The following is a 23,308-nucleotide window of genomic DNA, read 5'->3' on the forward strand; positions in this document are numbered from 1 at the left end:
TTTTATTTCTCTCATGGAGCAGACGCCTTCTGACTGCTGTTAGCAGGACGAGAGCTTTCCCTGCCCATAGCTCAGTGTGAGCCTTACCCTACTAGTTTTTCCCTGAAAAAATTCCTCTACCATCTAGTAGGTGAAGAAACTCTTGATTACTTTGTCTTTCCATATTACTCCATAGGTTTGTCAGCAATGAGATATCTTTATGAATATACACATAGTACAGGGAACATAAATATTTCATATTTGTCTGAAAGCGTTAAACTCACCTCAGTGATCAAGCTCTTGCGAAGGAATTCACCGTATTCGTTGTGAGTTAGGAGAGGTGATAGTTGTTTAAAGAGACGGGTATCTTCCCTCTGGGTCACAGGAGAGCTATCAAACAGCTCAATGCTGGATGTCAAGTTCACTTGAGTGATTATCAATGACTCAAGTTGATGAATATAGATGGCGTCAATGACGGGATATGGTGAGCCCGTAGTGGACTTACCTGGCACAGGAGCGGGGCTGCGACTCATGATAAAGTTCTTGTGAAGGACTCTTCCATTATCAAGACTGCACGCCACACTCGTCACCACCTCCGCTGGTCGCCTGCATCCTTCGCTGCGGAGAACGAACCCATTAATTAGAGTGAATGTTACTTAATCTTCTTAATTAACAACTCACGGAAAACATTTTACACGTAGCATTCTGAGACGGTTGGGCGCTGGTGTGGATGCGAGAGACACATTTTTCATCAAATGTTAACACTTTCGTGATTTACACACACACACACACACACACATATATATATATATATATATATATATATATATATATATATATATATATATATATATATATATATATATATATATATATATATATATATATATATATATATATATATATATATATATATATATATATATATATATATATATATATATATATATGACAATGTCAAACCACGGAGGAAAATGAAACAGGAATTTCCTTAAGTACTTTCGTATATTAAATACATCTTCAGAAGGAATGATTTCACAGATCGAGTGATGGGTATAAATAGGCAGGAGAGTGGTGAAGTAGGGTGAGGTACAATACTTGGACAACGCAGACGGCCCATTGGCCCATCAGATGCACCCAATTGGCCCATCCGATGTAGCCCAATGGCCCATCTGATACAGCAGACATACAAGCATAATACATAGGTAATTATAACATAAAGAGGTAAATATATACAGTGAATTAGTGAGACAAATGTTTTTCAATGATCCTACTTAAATCGCCCTTTAGCTGATCTATTAGAAATGGATCTAAGTTATATAGACCACTGCTAATATTCAAATTACTTTCTTTGGTGATCTGTATCAAAGCAGATTCAATTATGTTTCTGTTATAGGTGCTTTTACAATTTGTTATTGAAGAAACACTTTCCCAATCAATTTGGTGAGCTTTTTCTGACAAATCATTTGTCAGAAAGTACTTAAGGAAATTCCTGTCTCATTTTCCTCCGTGGTCTGACATTGTCACATTCTTAATCACGTGTTTATTTTCGTGATATACAAACACACACATATATATATATATATATATATATATATATATATATATATATATATATATATATATATATATATATATATATATATATATATATATATATATATATATATATATATATATATATATATATATATATATATATATATATATATATATATATATATATATATATATATATATATATATATATATATATATATATAATATATAAATATATATATATATATATATATATATATATATATATATATATATATATATATATATATATATATATAAATATATAATTATTTATATATGTTATTAATTAATTATATTATATATATTATTAATTAATTATATATATATAATTATATATATTAATTAATGTGTTTCCATCTTAATGTTTCCATTAGGTTCTGTCGGCCCAGGCAGGTGGTTCAACCGCCCCAGGCAGGTGGTTCTAACGCCTCAGGCAGGTGGTTCTAACGCCTCAGGCAGGTGGTTCTAACGCCACAGGCAGGTGGTTCTAACGCCTCAGGCAGGTGGTTCTAACGCCACAGGCAGGTGGTTCTAACGCCTCAGGCAGGTGGTTCTAACGTCCCAGGCAGGTGGTTCTAACGCCCCAGGCAGGTGGTTCCAACGCCGCAGGCAGGTGGTTCCAACGCCCCAGGCAGGTGGTTCCAACGCCCCAGGCAGGTGGTTCCAACGCCGCAGGCAGGTGGTTCCAACGCCGCAGGCAGGTGGTTCCAACGCCCAAGGCAGGTGGTTCCAACGCCCCAGGCAGGTGGTTCCAACGCCCCAGGCAGGTGGTTCCAACGCCCCAGGCAGGTGGTTCCAACGCCCCAGGCAGGTGGTTCCAACGCCCCAGGCAGGTGGTTCCAACGCCCCAGGCAGGTGGTTCCAACGCCTCAGGCAGGTGGTTCCAACGCCCCAGGCAAGTGGTTCCAACGCCGCAGGCAGGTGGTTCCAACGCCCAAGGCAGGTGGTTCCAACGCCCCACGCAGGTGGTTCCAACGCCCAAGGCAGGTGGTTCCAACGCCCCAGGAAGGTGGTTCCAACGCCCCAGGCAGGTGGTTCCAACGCCCAAGGCAGGTGGTTCCAACGCCCCACGCAGGTGGTTCCAACGCCCCAGGCAGGTGGTTCCAACGCCTCAGGCAGGTGGTTCCAACGCCCCAGGCAAGTGGTTCCAACGCCGCAGGCAGGTGGTTCCAACGCCCCAGGCAGGTGGTTCCAACGCCGCAGGCAGGTGGTTCCAACGCCCAAGGCAGGTGGTTCCAACGCCCCACGCAGGTGGTTCCAACGCCCCAGGCAGGTGATTCCAACGCCCCAGGCAGGTGGTTCCAACGCCCCAGGCAGGTGGTTCCAACGCCCCAGGCAAGTGGTTCCAACGCCCCAGGCAGGTGGTTCCAACGCCGCAGGCAGGTGGTTCCAACGCCCAAGGCAGGTGGTTCCAACGCCCAAGGCAGGTGGTTCCAACGCCCCACGCAGGTGGTTCCAACGCCCCAGGCAGGTGATTCCAACGCCCCAGGCAGGTGGTTCCAACGCCCCAGGCAAGTGGTTCCAACGCCCCAGGCAGGTGGTTCCAACGCCCCAGGCAGGTGGTTTCCAACGCCGCAGGCAGGTGGTTTCAACGCCGCAGGCAGGTGGTTCCAACGCCGCAGGCAGGGGTTCCAGCGCCGCAGGCAGGTGGTTCCAACGCCGCAGGCAGGTGGTTCCAACGCCGCAGGCAGGGGTTCCAACGCCGCAGGCAGGGGTTCCAACGCCGCAGGCAGGTGGTTCCAACGCCGCAGGCAGGTGGTTCCAACGCCGCAGGCAGGGGTTCCAACGCCGCAGGCAGGTGGTTCCAACGCCGCAGGCAGGTGGTTCCAACGCCGCAGGCAGGTGGTTCCAACGCCGCAGGCAGGGGTTCCAACGCCGCAGGCAGGTGGTTCCAACGCCGCAGGCAGGTGGTTCCAACGCCGCAGGCAGGGGTTCCAACGCCGCAGGCAGGTGGTTCCAACGCCGCAGGCAGGGGATTCCAACGCCGCAGGCAGGGGTTCCAACGCCGCAGGCAGGGGGTTACAACGCCGCAGGCAGGGGTTCCAACGCCGCAGGCAGGTGGTTCCAACGCCGCAGGCAGGTGGTTCCAACGCCGCAGGCAGGGGTTCCAACGCCGCAGGCAGGGGTTCCAACGCCGCAGGCAGGGGTTCCAACGCCGCAGGCAGGGGTTCCAACGCCGCAGGCAGGTGGTTCCAACGCCGCAGGCAGGTGGTTCCAACGCCGCAGGCAGGGGTTCCAACGCCGCATGCAGGTGGTTCCAACGCCGCAGGCAGGGGTTCCAACGCCGCAGGCAGGGGTTCCAACGCCGCAGGCAGGGGTTCCAACGCCGCAGGCAGGGGTTCCAACGCCGCAGGCAGGTGGTTCCAACGCCGCAGGCAGGTGGTTCCAACGCCGCAGGCAGGTGGTTCCAACGCCGCAGGCAGGTGGTTCCAACGCCGCAGGCAGGGGTTCCAACGCCGCAGGCAGGGGTTCCAACGCCGCAGGCAGGGGTTCCAACGCCGCAGGCAGGGGTTCCAACGCCGCAGGCAGGTGGTTCCAACGCCGCAGGCAGGTGGTTCCAACGCCGCAGGCAGGTGGTTCCAACGTCCCAGGCAGGTGGTTCCAACGCCGAAGGCAGGTGGTTCCAACGCCGCAGGCAGATGGTTCCAACGCCCCAGGCAGGTGGTTCCAACGCCGCAGGCAGGTGGTTCCAATTAACGCCGCAGGCAGGTGGTTCCAACGCCGCAGGCAGGGGTTCCAACGCCGCAGGCAGGTGGTTCCAACGCCGCGGGCAGGGGGTTCCAACGCCGCAGGCAGGGGTTCCAACGCCGCAGGCAGGTGGTTCCAACGGCGCAGGCAGGGGTTCTAACGCCGCAGGCAGGTGGTTCCAACGCCGCAGGCAGGTGGTTCCCACGCCCCAGGCAGATGGTTCCAACGCCGCAGGCAGGTGGTTCCAACGCCGCAGGCAGGGGTTCCAACGCCGCAGGCAGGTGGTTCCAACGCCCCAGGCAGGTGGTTCCAACGCCGCAGGCAGGGGTTCTAACGCCGCAGGCAGGTGGTTCCAACGCCGCAGGCAGGGGTTCCAACGCCGCAGGCAGGTGGTTCCAACGCCGCAGGCAAGTGGTTCCAACGCCGCAGGCAGGGGTTCCAACGCCGCAGGCAGGTGGTTCCAACGCCCCAGGCAGGTGGTTCCCACGCCGCAGGCAGGGGTTCCAATGCCGCAGGCAGGTGGTTCCAACGCCGCAGGCAGGTGGTTCCAACGCCACAGGCAGGGGTTCCAACGCCGCAGGCAGGTGGTTCCAACGCCGCAGGCAGGGGTTCCAATGCCGCAGGCAGGTGGTTCCAACGCCGCAGGCAGGGGTTCCAACGCCCCAGGCAGGGGTTCCAACGCCCCAGGCAGGTGGTTCCAACGCCCCAGGCAGGTGGTTCCAACGCCCCAGGCAGGGGTTCCAACGCCCCAGGCAGGGGTTCCAACGCCCCAGGCAGGGGTTCCGACGCCGCAGGCAGGGGTTCCAGCGCCCCAGGCAGGGGTTCCAACGCCGCAGGCAGGGGTTCCAGCGCCGCAGGCAGGGGTTCCAACGCCGCAGGCAGGGGTTCCAACGCCGCAGGCAGGGGTTCCAGCGCCCCAGGCAGGGGTTCCAACGCCGCAGGCAGGGGTTCCAACGCCCCAGGCAGGTGGTTCCAACGTCCCAGGCAGGTAACCGCAAAGCTCCAGGATTTTAGGCTCAGCGCTCTGGGAAGGAGGTTTCAAGGGTATCGTTGGTAATATTTTTATATAAACATTTATTCATATGGATCCGCTGAACAACATATTTGTTCAGACAATTTATATATACATTGAACGACTAGACAAGTTCAACAATTAACAATGACAATGTTCACAGGATAATGTTCAGCACAGTGTTGTGTAGGTATGCTTAGCCACCTCCAATCGCATGTTACGACCTGATTTCGAACCCTGGGAGGAGTCTAACGATTGGACGTCGTCCCTTCAGTGTTCTTACAAATGCATCCAACGTTAATTATGGACATATTGCGGATGATAGATCGTTTGCTTGGAAAAGCAGAGCGCTGGAGAGCTTAAGTGATTCCTGGACCTTGCTCGGAGCTCAATGTTACGACCTTAATTTTCGCATTGATTAATATTATTGAAGATGTAACTAAAATGTAACTAAAATGTAACTACAATAAATAAATTTTATTTTAATACATATCGCTGAGAGTTGAATTACTAACTTACAAATTTAGTAATTTCTAGAAGCAGATAATTTGTGTAAAAACATCTGGTCATGTTTAATAATGTATGTATTGAAACAATGTAATAAATTTAATTGCAAACAACTAACAACTAAAGTGTTAATATATTCATTCCACTCAAGTGGAAGTGACTGAAGTGACAATAAATGATTCTCTCAAGAGGATGTACTGGAGTGTGAATAAATCATCTATACAATTATCAAACATTGCTAACAAAATATATTGATGAATTATTTTAAACACTGCGACGGAGAAATATAAGGGGGGGGGGGGGACACCGTCACAACACAAACATTAATATAGGAAGTTACTGAAATAAAAAAATAAAAAATGATAATTCATTAACGGAGAGAATAGTTAAGGGGGTCACATCACTCTGGGGAGAGAAGTTAATAACCAAGAGGCAACTTCTAGACCCAGAAACTATTCTCAGATGAATTATTATTTTTTTGGCTAGCGTGTTCGACGACCTATTTTTATATTTATATATATAATGTGAACAACTTTTACAGCGAGCGCCACTTAGCGGTATTGGTGGCAACGATCCGGGCCACCGTCCCAACAACTTTTATGGGGAAAAAAAATAATTTTGATTTGGAGGCCGATCGTGGCTGAGGGTAAGACATGGCTGCAATGTGAGCAGGAACACAGGAGTAAGTGTAATGGGGAAAAAAATAAAAAAACACAGGCGGAATTAGTCAAAGACGACAACATGAAAGAAAGTGTATTTTATATATTTATATATACATTAAAGTCATTAATGGAAACACTCAAACGACAAGGCCGACAGGTACTTATCAACTGGATGGCAAGTCATGTACGAATATTAGGATATGACATTGCAGACGAAGCTGCAAAACTTGCAACTAAGAGAAGAAATGTAGACATTTAAATACCACAGAGACTATCACAGATTAAGAAAGTAATTAGAAACAGAGCAGTGCAAAAATATGTACAGTGACCACAACACAGCAGTTGCAACATCAGGATCTGCGGCTTGCTACAAGAATTCAACCAACTACGAACCACTTAGTTTGATGAAAAGGAGCAGTAGAGCAACAGAAGTACACTTACATCACAACAGGCTTGGATACCCATGTGCATGGGTAATAGACTTACAGGTTCCGGAAGATGAGAGGAAATGTCAGCACTGTGGAGAAATGTCCGACAGACCACTGAAACATTATCTAACACAGTGCACAGTTACAGACGCATTAAGATTTCAACTTAGATTCAACAGAGCTGAAGAAGTTGTTAAACACATATGTCAAAATCTTACTGAAGTGACCATACGAATCATAAATACTCATACTCCGCCCAAGTAAAACAGAAACAAGCAACACTTAGTGGGCCAGCCAGAGGCTTAGGGCCCGCGCTGGAATATCCTTGAAAAAAAATTAATGTATACATCCCAGTGTCGGTCGTTCTTCAATAAATTCAGAACTTGACATGCACTACGGAGAGTGGCATGTGTAACGCCATTGTCAAATTTCAGTTGCTGGAAAGACGTTGGACCAGGCACTTTTACCAACAACATGTGAAGAAAGAAGCATTTATATTGATTGGGATGCATGGTGTACAGCCTGCCTATCGTAGTTTGTTCGAATTATGCCAGGTTGTCCATCAACTTGCTCTCCTCGTTTGCATCGTTCAAACGATTTTCTACCCGCATTCTATGTGTAATACGTAGGCACTTCCGAATACAACAGTATTTTTGCAAACGCGTCATTTTGACATAACATGAAGAAAACAGTTTTCGATGTAGCCGGTGTATTCATTGCTATTTGTTGCACATTTGCAGCTGGGAAATAAACACGTTGTCCATGTACAGACGAGGAGTCACAATAACGTGGCTAAAATATGTTGACAAAACAACGCACTAGAAAGTGAAGGGACGACGACGTTTCGGTCCGTCCTGGACCATTCTCAAGTCGATTGACTTGAGAATGGTCCAGGATGGACCGAAACGTCTTCGTCCCTTCACTTTCTAGTGTGTGGTTTGGTCACCGTTGTCCATTTTCTTGTTTTAAAAAAAATGAAAAAATACTAACGAAATATTTCAATTCAAACGCAGATCAATCGATACTGCTCAAGTCCACCGAAAATTGCACTGAAAAATAAGAAGAACAGTTTAAAAGACGAAATGAAAAACAATTAAAAAATAAAAGAAACTATAATCACGAAATGAACAATATGGTAAGCAACACAGCTCAGTTCCAACGCAGTGTCACACAAAATAATTAAATGAAAATAAAAAAATATATAGAAATCTATGAAAATTCAATTTAACATTGCAATCGAAAACACTGCAGTAGTATTGTAACATATTTAGTACAGAGAGTGTGTATTTTACGTCCAACAGATGGCGTTGTTTAAAAAAAAATGCATGTTTTACCTGTGACAGGTGTGGCATGTATATAGTAAGTATATAAATACATGCGCATATTCGAATACAATGTTGCGTAAAAATTTCAAAGCAATCGATGAAGAACTTTCGGAGATTACGGCGTGTATTGCTTTTACGTCCAACAGATGGCGCTGTTTAAAAAAAACATGTTTTTACGTGTCACAAGTGTGGCAAGTATATAGTAGGTATATAAAAACACGCGTATGTTCGACTTCAACATGGTGTCAAAACTTCAAAGCAATTGGTAAAGAGGTTTTGGAGATTTCCCTCACATGAAAACTCATATGAAAAATACAGTTTTTCAAAAAATAATGTTTTTACTTGTCACAGACGTGACATCTATATAATTGGTATATAGAAACACGCCCGTATGCGGTTGGAACTTTTTTTCAAATTTTCAAAGCAATCAGTGAAGAATTTTCGGAGTTTACCAATTTTGAACAAACGAACATTTACATTTTTATTTATATTAATTGTACAAAAGTTCTGTATACCGGTCAGATGAAATTTAAACCGTTTTTCTACAGCTATATATTTCCTACATTCAATATTTCACTACTGTTAAATACTTAAACACTCTAACCACAGCAATGGTTGAGTAAGCTGTAAGAAAGTTTAAAATGCCTCATGACAGTTCATTTAACATATAGTCTGACCACCTTAAACAGAAAACGCGGAAACAGAATGTTTATCTACTTCTCTTACAGGCCTCTCTCCACCACCTGTACTTCCAGGTACTTCGCCACCTGTAACAAACTCCTCAGCACTTGTTCAAATTCCAAAAAACTCCCGAGCTTCTGTGTTCTCCTCTAGTAACTACGGAGCTGTTGCCCTGAACTCACTATTAAACAAAGTATTTGATTATATGTTTTTTGACCTACGCATACTGGTTACTCCTCAGCGATATGTAGTCTCGTGCTGGCGGAAACTATTTAGTACTACTATTTAGTAAACTATTAAGTAAACTAGTAAAACTCACAAGGTTGTAGTGAACAAGATAGAACAATAAATTGCTCTATTTCTCTTTCTGGATACGTTCAAAACTTTTGACAAAGTTGATCACACACCGATTTTTTTAAAGACGAGTTTAGGAGAAATGTATGCCTTATCATCGCTAGATATTTATATATTTCTTATCGGGTATTGAAAGTTGCTGTAAAGGGAGTAACGGTCACTGCGAAAAATTTTCTCTAAATAATGGTATTACAAGGTGCGGTTCTCAGTCAAATTTTGTTTGATATCTAACTTGATCCATTGTTAAAAAGAGTTGAGAGTCAGTAGTGCTGGCTGTCGCATATATCGTACTAAGGCCAATGTTTTCAGTTGTTCTGATGATCATGTTCATCTTGCACTCACCAAAAAGGCAATGGAAACTTTTATACAAATATATGAATGATACAGTGCCGAATAAAACCTAATGTTCACTCCCACTAGTTGTGCTGTGGCTGATTTTAACTCGCAGGTCTCGCTTTATCTTGATCATAGTTTAAAATTAATTGGTAAAGAGATTTAATATAAAATTATGAAAAGCATCTGGAGCATATTATATCCTCAAAGGGACCACATAATTTTTTCTGATGCTATAGAGACCTGAAGATCAGAATAAATGTCATCATTAATGAATTTAGTCACCGTGATCGAAATAAAAGATATTGAACAATCAACGTCTAAGCTTGCATTGGTGTGATCTATGGGACCCAGAATATCCTGATGATGGTAAGCTTAATTGTGAATGAAGGAAATATTTTGGACGTACCTTAGTGTCCATCCTTTCACTCATTGTTATCTGCTATATAGTCGTAATTACTTGGTGCTGAAGACAGAATGAGTGAGATCGCGATTCTACCACGAATCTTCTTTATATTTTTCATCATTTGGTGAGGAAGGGAAAAATAAGATCTCCATAGTTCATTTTAATTCTATTATAGCTTAACGCTAAGAGATGCGTTTTGTTAACTCTCAATATTTTTTAAGGCAGAGTACAATTGAATATATTTTTGTTGGAACAACCGAATATACAACCGAGAGTGAGGTGAAATATGAATCAGGTCGATAGGCTCACTGCATGTGTCCTATCTCTTATGTTGCAGTAATGGCAGGGGGCAGTAGGCTGGGTGTTCCCTCAAGGTCCTGAAGGTGGCAGAGTACGTGTAACCGGATGTTAACTGGCTGTTGATGGTTGACAAGGTTGGTTTGATGTGCAGTGCTCGTATATGTACAACCTTTTTTGACGATGGATCCGTCGATTATTATAGTGTTTTTGCCTGAATATCTCTTGTGATGATCTGTTGTGTGCAGAGACCAAATGGCCGTCAATGGCGCCTTGCTGTTAGTGCATTGTCAGATGCCTTGAAAGAGATGTTATTTTCTTGCCTATATGCCCAAGCACTTGGGCTGGACGATTGAGCGACGGCCTCGCCTCATGCAGCTCGGGTTCAATCCTCGACCGTCCAAGTGGTTAGGCACCATTAATTTTCCCCTTCCCAGTCCAAATCCTTATCCTGATCCTTATCCCAGTGCTATATAGTCGTATAGCTTGGCGCTTTCTCCTGATAATTCCCTCCTTGCCTATTTATGAATATTTTGACCCCCGGATAGCCGGGAAAAACTAGTCTACCCCTTATGATAGTTTATCAACAAGCTAGCCCCAATTGAGAGGTCAAAGGAAATATAGACAAGTGAATATGTATTAAATACTTGGCAAAGGTTAATGAAGAGTTTAAAGGCATGGGCCAGAGGATAAATTTGAAGATAAGTGACTTGACATGAGATGTCGAGATTTTGTTGACAATGTATGAGGCTCGCTGTAGCTGCCTTGACGTCACTCGAGCAACAGAGGTCGTGAGAGGAGGTTGTACTGTGTTTGTGCTCCTGGCAGTGAAGGAGGAACATCTAGTTTATTGCTCCGTCAAGAGGAGAGAACCAGTCAGTCATTATTTATGAAGCCTGAGGAGGACTTAGTGCTCGAGTCAGGAATAGTAGAAGCCTGGTGAAGCAGTTATATAACGTTTAGTGGGCGACGGAAGATCACCAATGTCGAAGACTGGGACCTGAGGGCGCCCCGCACCAGATAATTTCTGTGGTAAGACTGTTTAACCAGTTGTTAGTGATTGCCTGTAGTTGACCGTGTGCCCAGCGATCGTGGCTAGTGTTTATAGGTATATTTTATTAAGGCAGTAAGCTTAAATAAGAGAATAAAGATGAGGCAACCAACTGGAGGAGGCGGCGACGCGCCCATCCTCTCCAAGCGTCCGAGGATGACTGAGGCAGATACCCTCGTGGGGCGGCGGTGGTAGCTTCTGAGGGAGGTGGAGCATGGAATCACCTAAATGGGGAAGTCCCCTGCGCGACGTACGAGAGTTTAAAGAGATGTCGAATGAAGATACTTATATTATGTGAATACATTTAGTTATACTTTAGTAGAGAAACATTTTTATTGGCATGGCAATAGAAATTGCAAGTCTGTTTGGAGAAGTTGATGGAACTTCGAGGCCAGAGGAGAAGTAATTGAATGGAACTTCAAGGCTGTAGGAGTGAATGCTGAACTCTGTGGTATAGTGGACCCTCATAGTGAACAGTGGATCACAGGCTGTGTAAAGAAGCAGTGAAGAGAAGTTTTGTGTGTCTGTGGAATAAGTGGTGGAGCATCACTGGTGTTCGAGGAAAACTTCATTGTGTAGCAGTCTGGGAGGGCTGTAGAAGACCCTTGTACACAATTCTGGGAGAACCTACAGATATACAGGGTGGTGAGCCTCTAGATGCAGAGCAGAGGTTCATGGTGACAACTGATAATGTATTTGGAGAGTGCTTGAATGTCATTGGCGTGTAAGACGCAGTGGAAGGTGAAAGACTGATCACTTTTATGTTGGGGAATATTTATGCAGATGTTTCTAGTGTCTCAGCGACCGGCTGAGTTTAATATACTTTCAGGACTGATTGTGTAATAATGATGTTTCTGGGGTTACAGCCATAGGCTGAGTTATATATATATATATATATATATATATATATATATATATATATATATATATATATATATATATATATATATATATATATATATATTTATATATATATATATATATTATTAAATATGACCGAAAAAGTAAGATTATTAATTCTAACACGAATTTTCTCGATCTTTCTTACGTTTCTTTTCACTGTTGATGGTAATTCAAAAATCAATTCTCCAAAATTCATTTTTATTTCTAGTCTGACGCGACACTTGAGCGCGTTTCATAAAACTTATTACATTTTCAAAGACTTTAGTTTATTCACACACAACTTTAAGTGAATAGAGCTTAAACATCTTCGAGTTTTTATACCTACATTTGGGTGAGGTGATATGTTACAATAGTTTTGGATGAGGTGAAAATATACTTTTAACACAAGACAGGACACGAAACAATGGGTATTAAAGGTAGGTAACTGCAGAAGGCCTATTTTTATTGGCCCATATTTCTTGATGCTTCTATATTGGAGCGGAGTCTTGAAGTGGGTAGAATATAGTTGTGCATTAATTGGCTGTTGATTGCTGGTGTTGACTTCTTGATGTGTAGTGCCTCGCAGACGTCAAGCCGCCTGCTATCGCTGTATCTATCGATGATTTCTGTGTTGTTTGGTAAGATTTCTCTGGTGATGGTTTGGTTGTGGGAAGAGACTATATGTTCATATATATATATATATATATATATATATATATATATATATATATATATATATATATATATATATATATATGAACCATGGAGGTTCGAAACGTTGTGCAAATTATATATATATATATATATATATATATATATATATATATATATATATATATATATATATATATATATATATATAATTTGCACAACGTTTCGAACCTCCATGGTTCATTCTCAAGTGAACAGATCTTACAATACTAGTTGATTTTATACCCGCACTGGGTCAGGTGATAATACAATAAAGATGAAAACGTGGGGGGATACATAAGGGATAAATATCATAAGGGATAGGCTACTCCACTGTGGATCTCCAGGCTGCTCCACTGTGGGTCATCAGGCTACTCCATTGTGGATCTCCAGACTACTCCACTGTGGCTCTCCAGGCTACTCCACTGTGGATCATCAGGCTGCTCCATTGTGGCTCTCCAGGCTACTCCACTGCTCTTGGGGGTCCAACAGTGAGCGCAGGGTCGGCCGGGTATGTATTAGGGAGTTCTTGGCTGTGTTGCCCAAGTAAGAACGTGACAATGCTGAAAGAGAAGTGGTTGTGGTAGTGATGGTGACTGCTGAGAGAGTTGAGGTAGTAATGGTGAACGCTGAGAGAGAAGTGGTTGAGGTAGTGATGGTGAAAACTGAGAGAGAAGTGGTTGTGGTGGTGATGGTGAAAACTGAAAGAGAAGTAGTTGTGGTAGTGATGGTGAACACTGAGAGAGAAGTGGCTGTGGTAGTGATGGTGAATACTGGTCGAGAAGTAGTTGTGGTAAAGATGGTGAACGGTGGTAAGGCAATTATTGTGACAGTGATGGTGAACAGTGACAAGGCAGTGGTTGATCGAGGGAGGGTCGGGAACATATTGGTAACTAAAACTCTCCCTTTTGGACTCTAGTGAAATATGGACAGCCGTGTAAACACATTTATTTCAGAAACAATTAAATTAAACGTTCATCAATCCTGCCAACAACAAAAACAGTCCCCTTCCCCCCATCACACACACACACACACACACACATACACACACACACACACACACACACACACACACACACACACACACACACACAACACACACACACACACACACACACACACACACACACACACACACACACACACACACACACACACACACACACACACACCTGTATCATTGTGTAATAGTCAAAATATTGGAAAAAATCATTAAAACTAAATGGGTAGAACACCTGGAGAGAAATGATATAATATCAGACAGACAGTATGGTTTTCGATCTGGAAGATCCTGTGTATCGAATTTACTCAGTTTCTATGATCGAGCAACAGAGATATTATAGGAAAGAGATGGTTGGGTTGACTACATCTATCTGGACCTAAACCAGGCTTTTGACAGAGTTCCACATAAGAGCGTTCCATTTCCACATTCTGGAAACTGGAAAATATTGGAGGGGTGACAGGTAAGCTTCTGACATGGAGGAAAATTTTTCTGACTGATAGAAAAATGAGGGCAGTGATCAGAGGGAATGCATCGGATTGGAGAAATGTCACACGTGGAGTACCACAGGGTTCAGTTCTTGCACCAGTGATGTTTATTGTCTACATAAATGATCTACCAATTGGTATACAGAATTATATGAACATGTTTGCTGATGATGCTAAGATAATAGGAAGGATAAGAAACTTAGATGATTGTCATGCCCTTCAAGATGACCTGGACAAAATAAGTATATGAAGCACCACTTGGCAAATGGAATTTAATGTTAATAAATGCCATGTTATGGAATGTGGAATAGGAGAACATAGACCCCACACAACCTATATATTATGTGAGAAATCTTTAAAGAATTCTGATAAAGTAAGAGATCTAGGGGTGGTTCTAGATAGAAAACTATCACCTGAGGACCACATAAAGAATTATGTGCGAGGAGCCTATGCCACGCTTTCTAACTTCGAAATTGCTTTTAAATACATGGATGGCGATATACTAAAGAAATTGTTCACGACTTTTCTTAGGCCAAAGCTAGAATATGCAGCGGTTGTGTGGTTCCCATATCCTAAGAAGCACATCAACAAACTGGAAAAGGTGCAAAGACATGCTACTAATTGGCTCCCAGAACTGAAGGGCAAGAGCTACGAGGAGAGGTTAGAGGCACTAAATATGCCAAAACTAGAAGACCGAAGAAAAAGAGGTGATATGATTACTACATACAAAATAGTAACAGGAATTGATAAAATCGATAGGGAAGATTTCCTGAGACCTGGAACTTTAAGAACAAGAGATCATAGATTTAAACTAACTAAACACAGATGCCGAAGAAATATAAGAAAATTCACTTTCGCAAACAGAGTGGTAGACGGTTGGAACAAGTTAGGTGAGAAGGTGGTGGAGGCCAAAACCGTCAGTAGTTTCAAAGCGTTATATGACAAAGAGTGTTGGGAAGACGGGACACCACGAGCGTAGCTCTCATCCTGTAACTACACTTAGGTAATTACACTTAGGTAATTACACACACACACACACACACTTACATACACACAGCTGATAAAGAAGGACTGATGTTTTGAAGCGATGGATATTCCGGGATATGAAGGATTCAGGGACCACATAACAGGAACTACGACAATGGGTGGACCTAAGATAATAATAGCAGTCATTTACAACCCTCCACTAAAGGACAGGAGACCCAGACAGGGGTTCCATATGAACACCGTGACAATCATTAATATAATAGAGCAGCTTCAGTTGCCTGCGGGATTGGATCCAGACTCTTAATCATTGGCGACTTCAACCATGGAAGGATAGATTGGGAGAATGGGGACCCACATGGAGGAGGAGATAAATGGAAAGCTAAACTCTTGGAAGTAGCAACAAGGAACTTAATGAGCAAACATGTCAAGAGACCCACAAGAATGAGAGGCAATGACGAACCAGATATACTTGACCTGATATTCACCTTGAATGAGTCAGAAATAAAGGGAAGTGAATAAAAATTGCCATCCGAACTTCTGTGAAAATAAACATTTCATTCACCTGGACTGTATGGGTCTCGAACCGCGGACCCCATCCGTGTGAGGCCATAGTTGAGAGTGCTATGGCCTCACACGCGTGGGGTCCGCGGTTTTAGACCTATACAGCCCAGGTGAATGGAAAGAAAGTCCATTTTTAATCACCCATGGAAATGAGTGACCACAGTGTATTGACATTTAAGTATGTGGTGAAGGTAGGGGTAACCTATCCAAGGATGGAATTGGAAAGGAAAAGGCTAAATTACTGAAGACGAAAACATGACAAGATGAGGAACTTCCTTATGGGAATGCCATGGGAAACAAAATTCAGAGAAAAGACTGTACAGAATATGATAGACTACGTCACCCAGAAGTGCCAGGAAGCTGCAACAAATTTATCCCACCCCAAAAGGACATAACTGAAACAAACAGAAGAATCCATGGTTCTATCAGTGATGTAAGGTAGCGAAACAATAGAGCTTAAGAACAGGTGAAACTACAGGAATATCAGAACACAAGAGAGCAGGAAGAGATACCAGAGGACCAGGAATTACTACCTGAGAGTGAGGAAAGAAGAAGAGAGACACTATGAAAAAGACATTACGAGTAAAGCTAAGACCCAAACAAAACTGTTCCTCAGATATATCAGGCGGAAAACAGCAGTGAAGGAACAAGGTATGAACAAGATCAACAAGATCTTCCAGGAGGTCTTCACAATAAAGCAAGAAGTTCCTGTACTAAATGAGGAGGCGGCAAGCCAAGCAACCTTGGAGGAATTTGATCTCACCAGTGATGAGGTCAAAAGGAATCTGTTAGAGCTGAATGTGACACAGGTTGTTGGTCCTGACAGAATCTAACCACGCCTATAACTACCATGGATACTAAAAGAAGGTGCAGAAGCATTAAGCGTGCCACTCTCTATGTTGTATAACAGAGCATTGGAAACAGGAGACCTACTGGAAAGCTGGAAGACAGCTAATGTAGTCTCAGTATAGAAAAAGGATGATAAGTAAGAAGCACTGAACTGCAGCCCAGTTTCCCTAACTTGTATACCATGCAAGGTGATGGAGAAGATCAGAGAAAAAGGATCATAGAACATTTGGATTGAAAGAGCCTTGTAACACACCACCAGCATGGGTTCAGGGATGGTAAATAGTACCTCACAGGCTTAATAGAATTCTATGACCAGGCAACAGATATTAGCCAAAGAAAAAGAAGGGTGGGCAGACTGCATTTTCTTGGGCTGTCAAAAAGCCTTTGACACAGTACCCACTAAAAGGGCTGTTAAATAAGTTGGAGCAATAGGCAGGAGTAACAGGTAAAGTGCTCCAGTGGATAAGGAAGTATTTAAGCAATAGGAAAAAAAACGAGTAAAAGGGAGGGTGGGGAGACATCGGAGAGGCGAGATGTCACCAACGGAGTCCCACAGGGCTCTGTACTTCGATCCATTCTGTTTCTGATATATGTAAACGATATTCCTGAGAGTATAGACTCATTCCTCTCATTTAATTTCACATCTGTTTTCTTTAGTAGCTAGAACATTCATTCGAATATTACTAATTATTTTCTGGGGTGTTACTATTATGTGCGTTCAATGCCAGGAGTGCACTCTGCGAGTCACAGTATATAAATCCACCGCCTTTGTCTATTAAAAATTCAGTGGCAAGGTAATTTGCCAGCAAGTTCGGTTTGAGTTGTACTTGCCCAATCATTGATGCGCTTCATGCTGTATGCACGAGAGAAGATTGTTCAAATATATTTCATGCACCTCCGGTACATCGTCTACCTTCTCCTACAGAACCGTCGGTATAGCACTGATACACGTCGTTACCCATACCCTGAGTACTCTCAGTGATGCTTTTCAGTGTTAACTGTTTAAATAATGTAGAGTGTACACTGTCTTTCTTGGGTGCATTTACAAAATCAACTGATAGACCCCAGTTATCCCACGGAATAACGACTTTGATTTGTTCATTTGATACATCACGCTATTGTGATTTCTGTGTGTAATGAAGTAAGGGTGACTCATACGTCAGGATGCGAGCAGCCGCGTCTAACAGCCTGGTTGATCAGTCCAGCAACCAGGAGGCCTGGTCGACGACCGGGCCGCGGGGACACTAAGCCCTGGAAGCACCTCAAGGTAGCCTCAAGGTAGGGCGAAGAGGTAGAACGGCCTATTGACATAGCTCGAATGCATGGGGGGAGTTGTGTAAAATCCTGGTTTGTGTCTCGGAGAGGCTGCAGGATCCAAGTAAATTCAGCAAGCACACCTCGGTGAGTACAACTAGGTGAGTACAGCGGGTGCCTCACGGCTAAGTGGACAGCGCTTGGAGGTCGTAGTCCTAATGACCCGGGTTCGATTCCCAGCAGAAGGGGGAAACAAATGGGCAAAGTTTCTTTCACCCTGATGCTCCTGTCACGTAGCAGTAAATAGGTACCTGGGACTTAGACAGCAGCTATTGACCGCTTCCAAGAAATGTGTATATGTGTGTGTGCGTGTGTTAGAGAAAAATATATGTAGTATATATAATAGAGGAAAAAAATTGGATAGAAAGGCAGGGTCCAAGAGCTAATACCTCGATTCTGACGACACAAATAGTAAATACAAATAATAAATACACACACACACACAAACGCACACTCATGCACATGTAAAGTAATGAAAATAGTTGTAGGAAGCAGGAGGCCAGATTCAAGATACCATTTAGGAGATGAAATTATTAAAGAATCGTAGAATGACAATGACCTGGGGTTTGGTATTATGCCAGACCTTTTCCCTGAAGCCCATATCAAGAGGATGTAATCAGCGTCATATGCCAGGTTGGCCAACATAAGAAAAGCCATCAAAAACTTGCGTAAGGAATCATTCATAAAATTGCATACCACATATGTCAGACCAATCCTGGAGTATGCAGCTCCAGCACGGAGTTTGTATCTCATCAAGCACATTACTATACTGGAGAAGGTTCAGAGGAACGCCACCAGACCACTACCCGAGCTGAGGGGTATGCCACGAGGAGAGACTACGGGAACTAACCCCTCACCTCGCTGGATGAAAGAAGTGTTTGGTGAGAAATGATCATCACATACAAGACATGGGTATATAAGGACAGATTATTATACATTGTTGGTACTCGCACAAGGGGATCACAGGAGGGATCTCAATACCCACATAAGCCACGGAGATATTAGAAATCATTTGTTTTCGGTGTCAATAAATGAAATGCATTAGGAGGTGATGTTGTGGTGGCTGACGCTATACACTGTTTCAAATGAAGGTATGATAAAGCATAAAGGCTCAGGAACCCTTACACAAGTTGATTGACAGTTGAGAGGCAGGACCAAAGAGCCCAACCCGTCCTCCTAACTGAGCGTCGTATTTTGGTGCATACGTTACCTAAGGCCAAAAATCAGCATACTTAAAAATGGTAACAGCTCGCGAAATTGACATACTGTCCCGTTTTCTCTTTTGGGCCTTCTGGTAGGTTAAGAGAGGGCACTTTAGTACCACAGTTTCTTGACGTTTGCAAACCATAAGAGGACGGACTGAAGAGCTGAAGCTGAATCCCCTACAAGCACAACTAGGTGAGTATAACTAGGTGAGCATTCATACTGTTATGGTTATGAGTGGACATAACCTAGGCCGCCTTCAGGTGAGAGTTGTTCCTGGGCGTCCCCTCCATATTGCGGCTCTCCATATATTGGGATATGATTAAATATGTGAAAGCAGGTTGGTAAGATAAGGAGCATAAGAATATTGAGATTCTTGGGAGTTAAGGAGGAAATATTGTGAGAAGGAGAAGTTAGAGTTCGATGTGCCTCCTTTCGGATAAGGTGAGGAATCCCAAGAAATACAGTGTGCGTACGAATCTAAACTATGCGAGAAGAGGTGGTGAGGACCGATCACCGTCTTGCAAGATGGTGGCATCACATCAAGAAGATGCTGACAGGCGGTGAGTTCGTCACATCACTTTCGATCACAAGGGGTGGCAGACGTCCTGTCTGTGCACCCGTTCTTACCTGGGCTTGTTTCGACAATTATAGCTTGTGAGAAGGCCCAAAACAAGAATAGTTAAGGCCAAGACTCCCTAGAGGACCGTGGTCCAGAAGCTGCCCTCGTATGTAAACGGATTCGCCCGGATACCTTGTTGATACCTGGTTGATACCTGGTTGATGGGGTTCTGGAAGTTCTTCTACTCCCCAAGCCCGGCCCGAAGCCAGGCTTGACTTGTGAGAGTTTGGTCCACCAGGCTGTTGCTTGGAGCGGTCCGCAGGCGCACAGACCCACCACAGCCCGGTTGGTCCGGCACTCCTTGGAGGAAACAATCTAGTTTCTTCTTGAAGATGTCCACGGTTGTTGGCTAAGTGAGGCCGTAACACAGACACACGGTAACTCTAATTCACTCAACTATTACTTTTTATCTGGAACAGGTATACTGTATTGCCATACCTCGTAGTTGGCGACATCCGACAACTACCGGATGATGTGGAAGATTAGCTGAGGGCACGACACGCTGAGGGGACCAGGAGCTTGACCTTCCGAGGCGGTCGTTTGTCGTCAAGGACGGCGTTTCTTCAATAGCAGCACCTAAAGAAGAGGTGGGGCTGGTATACAACAAGGTGTCATCATGGAAAGATTCCACTTTTGAAAAATCTCGGAAGGATAACGAAGATAAATATGAACCTGAGAGGTTTGGTTATCGTCAAGTGTGACACTATCGACCAGTGGACAGGAGCTGAAGCTACGTACTATGACGGTACGATTGTAGATAACAGAGGTAACGGCTTGTAGTGTCTTTGAGGGACTTAAACGACCAATCAGGGACTAGAGCAGAGTTCCTATGGTCCAGAGGCCAACAGTTGAGTGAGCGGCTATGAAGTGTTTTGATGAAACTAGGAGTGAGGTTGACGAGTTACTTCAGGCCACCATGAGTTACTTTATACAAGAGTGGGGTCAGGAGTTAGAGCCCCTGGCGAACAGTGAGGGCCGCCGAATCCCTGGGTATGTTTGACTACCAGGGGTTACCGCTCAAGTCAAAGAGGGATCAAGTTGACCTGAGTGGAGTGAGAAACTATACTCCGTGATTACCAGAATACGAGGGTCCACGATTGAGGTGGGGCCCAGAGTTGAGTGCTATGGCATGTGGTGGTGGGGTCCCCGGAGATAAGCTGAAGGTTACAGGAATAGACAGTTGGAGGTAAATTGAAAGGTGGGCAGAGGACCAGGACTACACGGTGAATGATGCAGATCAGATGTTCAACTAATTTGAGGCGCGGTAGTTGTCGGATGTCGCCAACTACGAGGTATGGCAATATAGTATACCAGTTCCAGGTAAAAAGTAATAGTTGAGTGAATCAGAGTTACCTTGTGTCTGTGTTACGGCCTCACTTACCCAGTAATGGGGTTCCTTTATTTCAAAATTTCTATCGGGCTTTAGTGCCTCTTCTTACAGATCCAACCCAGAGTCATTGGTAAGTTATTAAGAACTGAGCGGTAATAGTTAATCCAACGGGAAAGGAGGGTAAATAACACTAAACAAAGCCATCACTACGTGTATATGCATTAGGAAGTGATGTGGTGGAAGCTGACTCCATACACAGTTTAAAATGTAGATTTGATAGAGTCCAATAGGCTTAAGAATCTGTTCACCAGTTGATTGACAGTTGAGAAGCGGGACCAAAGACCCAAAGCTCAACAAGCACAACAAGGTGAGTACAACTTGCAGAGTACACAGACAAACACACTTAATTTCTTGGGGCCTCGCGGCTGAGTGGACAGCGCTCGGGGTCGTAGTCTTAAGGGCTCGGATTACATCTCGGCAGAGGCAGAAACAAATGGGCAGAGTTTCTTTGACCCTGGTGCGCCTATTCACCTAGCAGTAAATAGATACCTGGGAGTTAGACAGCTGCTACAGGCTACTTCCTAGGGTTGTGTGTTATATGTAGTAAATATGAATTTAGTAGATCTGTAGTTGATATAATAGAGGAAAGATAGATTGGTTAGAACGGCGGAGTCCAACAGCTAACAGCTCGATTCTGCAGACACTCACACACACACACACACACACACAAGGTATACACACACAAGGTATACACACACAAGGTATACTCAAGGTATACACACACACTCACGAGGACAGGTATACAGAGAATGACAAAGAGGTGTGTGAAGAACTCAACAAGAGGTTCCAGGAGGTCTTCACAATAGAACAAGGTGAGGGCATTGTGCTAGGAGAAAGGGAGGTATACCAGGCGGCCTTGGAAGAGTTCGAAATTACGAGAGAGGAGGTCAAGAGACACCTGCTGGATCTGGATGTTAGAAAGGCTGATGGTCCAGACGGGATCTCACCATGGATACTGAAAGAGTGTGCAGAGGCACTTTGCTTGCCACTTTCAATAGTGTATAGTAAGTCACTGGAGACGGGAGACCTACCAGAAATATGGAAGACGGCGAATATGGTCCCAATATACAAAAAGGGCAACAGCCAAGAGGCACTGAACTACAGGCCAGTGTCCTTGACTTGTATACCATGCAAGGTGATGGAGAAGATCGTGAGAAAAAACCTGGTAACACATCTGGAGAGAAGGGACATCGTGACAAATCGCCAACATGGGTTCAGGGAGGGTAAATCTTGCCTTACAGGCTTGATAGAATTCTACGATCAGGTGACAAAGATTAAGCAAGAAAGAGAGGGATGGGCGGACTGCATTTTCTTGGATTGTCGGAAAGCCTTTGACACAGTACCGCATAAGAGGCTGGTACATAAGCTGGAGAGACAGGCAGGTGTAGCTGGTAAGGTGCTCTAATGGATAAGGTAGTACCTAAGCAATAGGAAGCAGAGAGTTACAGTGAGGGGTGAGACCTCCGATTGGCGTGAAGTCACCAGTGGAGTCCCACAGGGCTCTGTACTCGGTCCTATCTTGTTTCTGATATATGTAAATGATCTCCCGGAGGGTATCGATTCATTTCAATGTTTGCGGACGATGCCAGAATTATGTGAAGGATTAAAACAGAGGACTGTTTGAGGCTTCAAGAAGACCTAGACAAGCTGAAGGAAAGGTCGAACAAATGGTTGTTAGAGTTTAACCCAATCAAATGTAATGTAATGAAGATAGGTGTAGGGAGCAGGAAGCCAGATACAAGGTATCATCTGGGAGAGGAAATTCTTCAGGAGTCAGAGAAAGAAAAAGACTTGGGGGTTGATATCATGCCAGATCTGTCTCCTGCAGCACATATCAAGAGGATAACATCAGCGGCATATGCCAGGCCGGCCAACATACGAACGGCATTCAGAAACTTGTGTAAAGAATCATTCAGAACTTTGTATACCACATATGTTAGGCCAATCCTGGAGTATGCAGGCCCAGGATGGAGTCCATATCTAGTCAAGGATAAGACTAAACTGGAAAAGGTTCAAAG

General features: G+C 44.1%; 1 protein-coding gene across 1 annotated transcript; it reads left to right on the plus strand.

Annotated features, from left to right (window-relative positions):
* The first annotated feature begins 431 nt into the window (after positions 1-431).
* Positions 432-20,386, plus strand: LOC138368477 (nascent polypeptide-associated complex subunit alpha, muscle-specific form-like). Its single transcript, XM_069330996.1, has 4 exons — positions 432-463; positions 2,170-4,221; positions 16,529-16,699; positions 20,320-20,386. Exons 1-4 carry the CDS (start codon positions 432-434, stop codon positions 20,384-20,386), a joined length of 2,322 nt encoding a protein of 773 aa, XP_069187097.1.
* The last annotated feature ends 2,922 nt before the right edge of the window (positions 20,387-23,308 follow it).

The sequence above is a fragment of the Procambarus clarkii genome, chromosome 25 (genome assembly GCF_040958095.1).
Source record: "Procambarus clarkii isolate CNS0578487 chromosome 25, FALCON_Pclarkii_2.0, whole genome shotgun sequence".
NCBI classification, from domain to species: domain Eukaryota; kingdom Metazoa; phylum Arthropoda; class Malacostraca; order Decapoda; family Cambaridae; genus Procambarus; species Procambarus clarkii.

Bases quoted from the DNA above. Each gene is read 5' to 3' on its own strand.
- LOC138368477 (XM_069330996.1), top strand. From the start codon at position 432: ATGAATATAGATGGCGTCAATGACGGGATATG. The intron at 4,222-16,528 runs GTGGTTCCAACG...ACTGTTCCTCAG, and splicing joins GGTTCCAACGCCCCAGGCAG to ATATATCAGGCGGAAAACAG. The intron at 16,700-20,319 runs GTTAGAGCTGAA...TATCTGGAACAG, and splicing joins GATGAGGTCAAAAGGAATCT to GTATACTGTATTGCCATACC.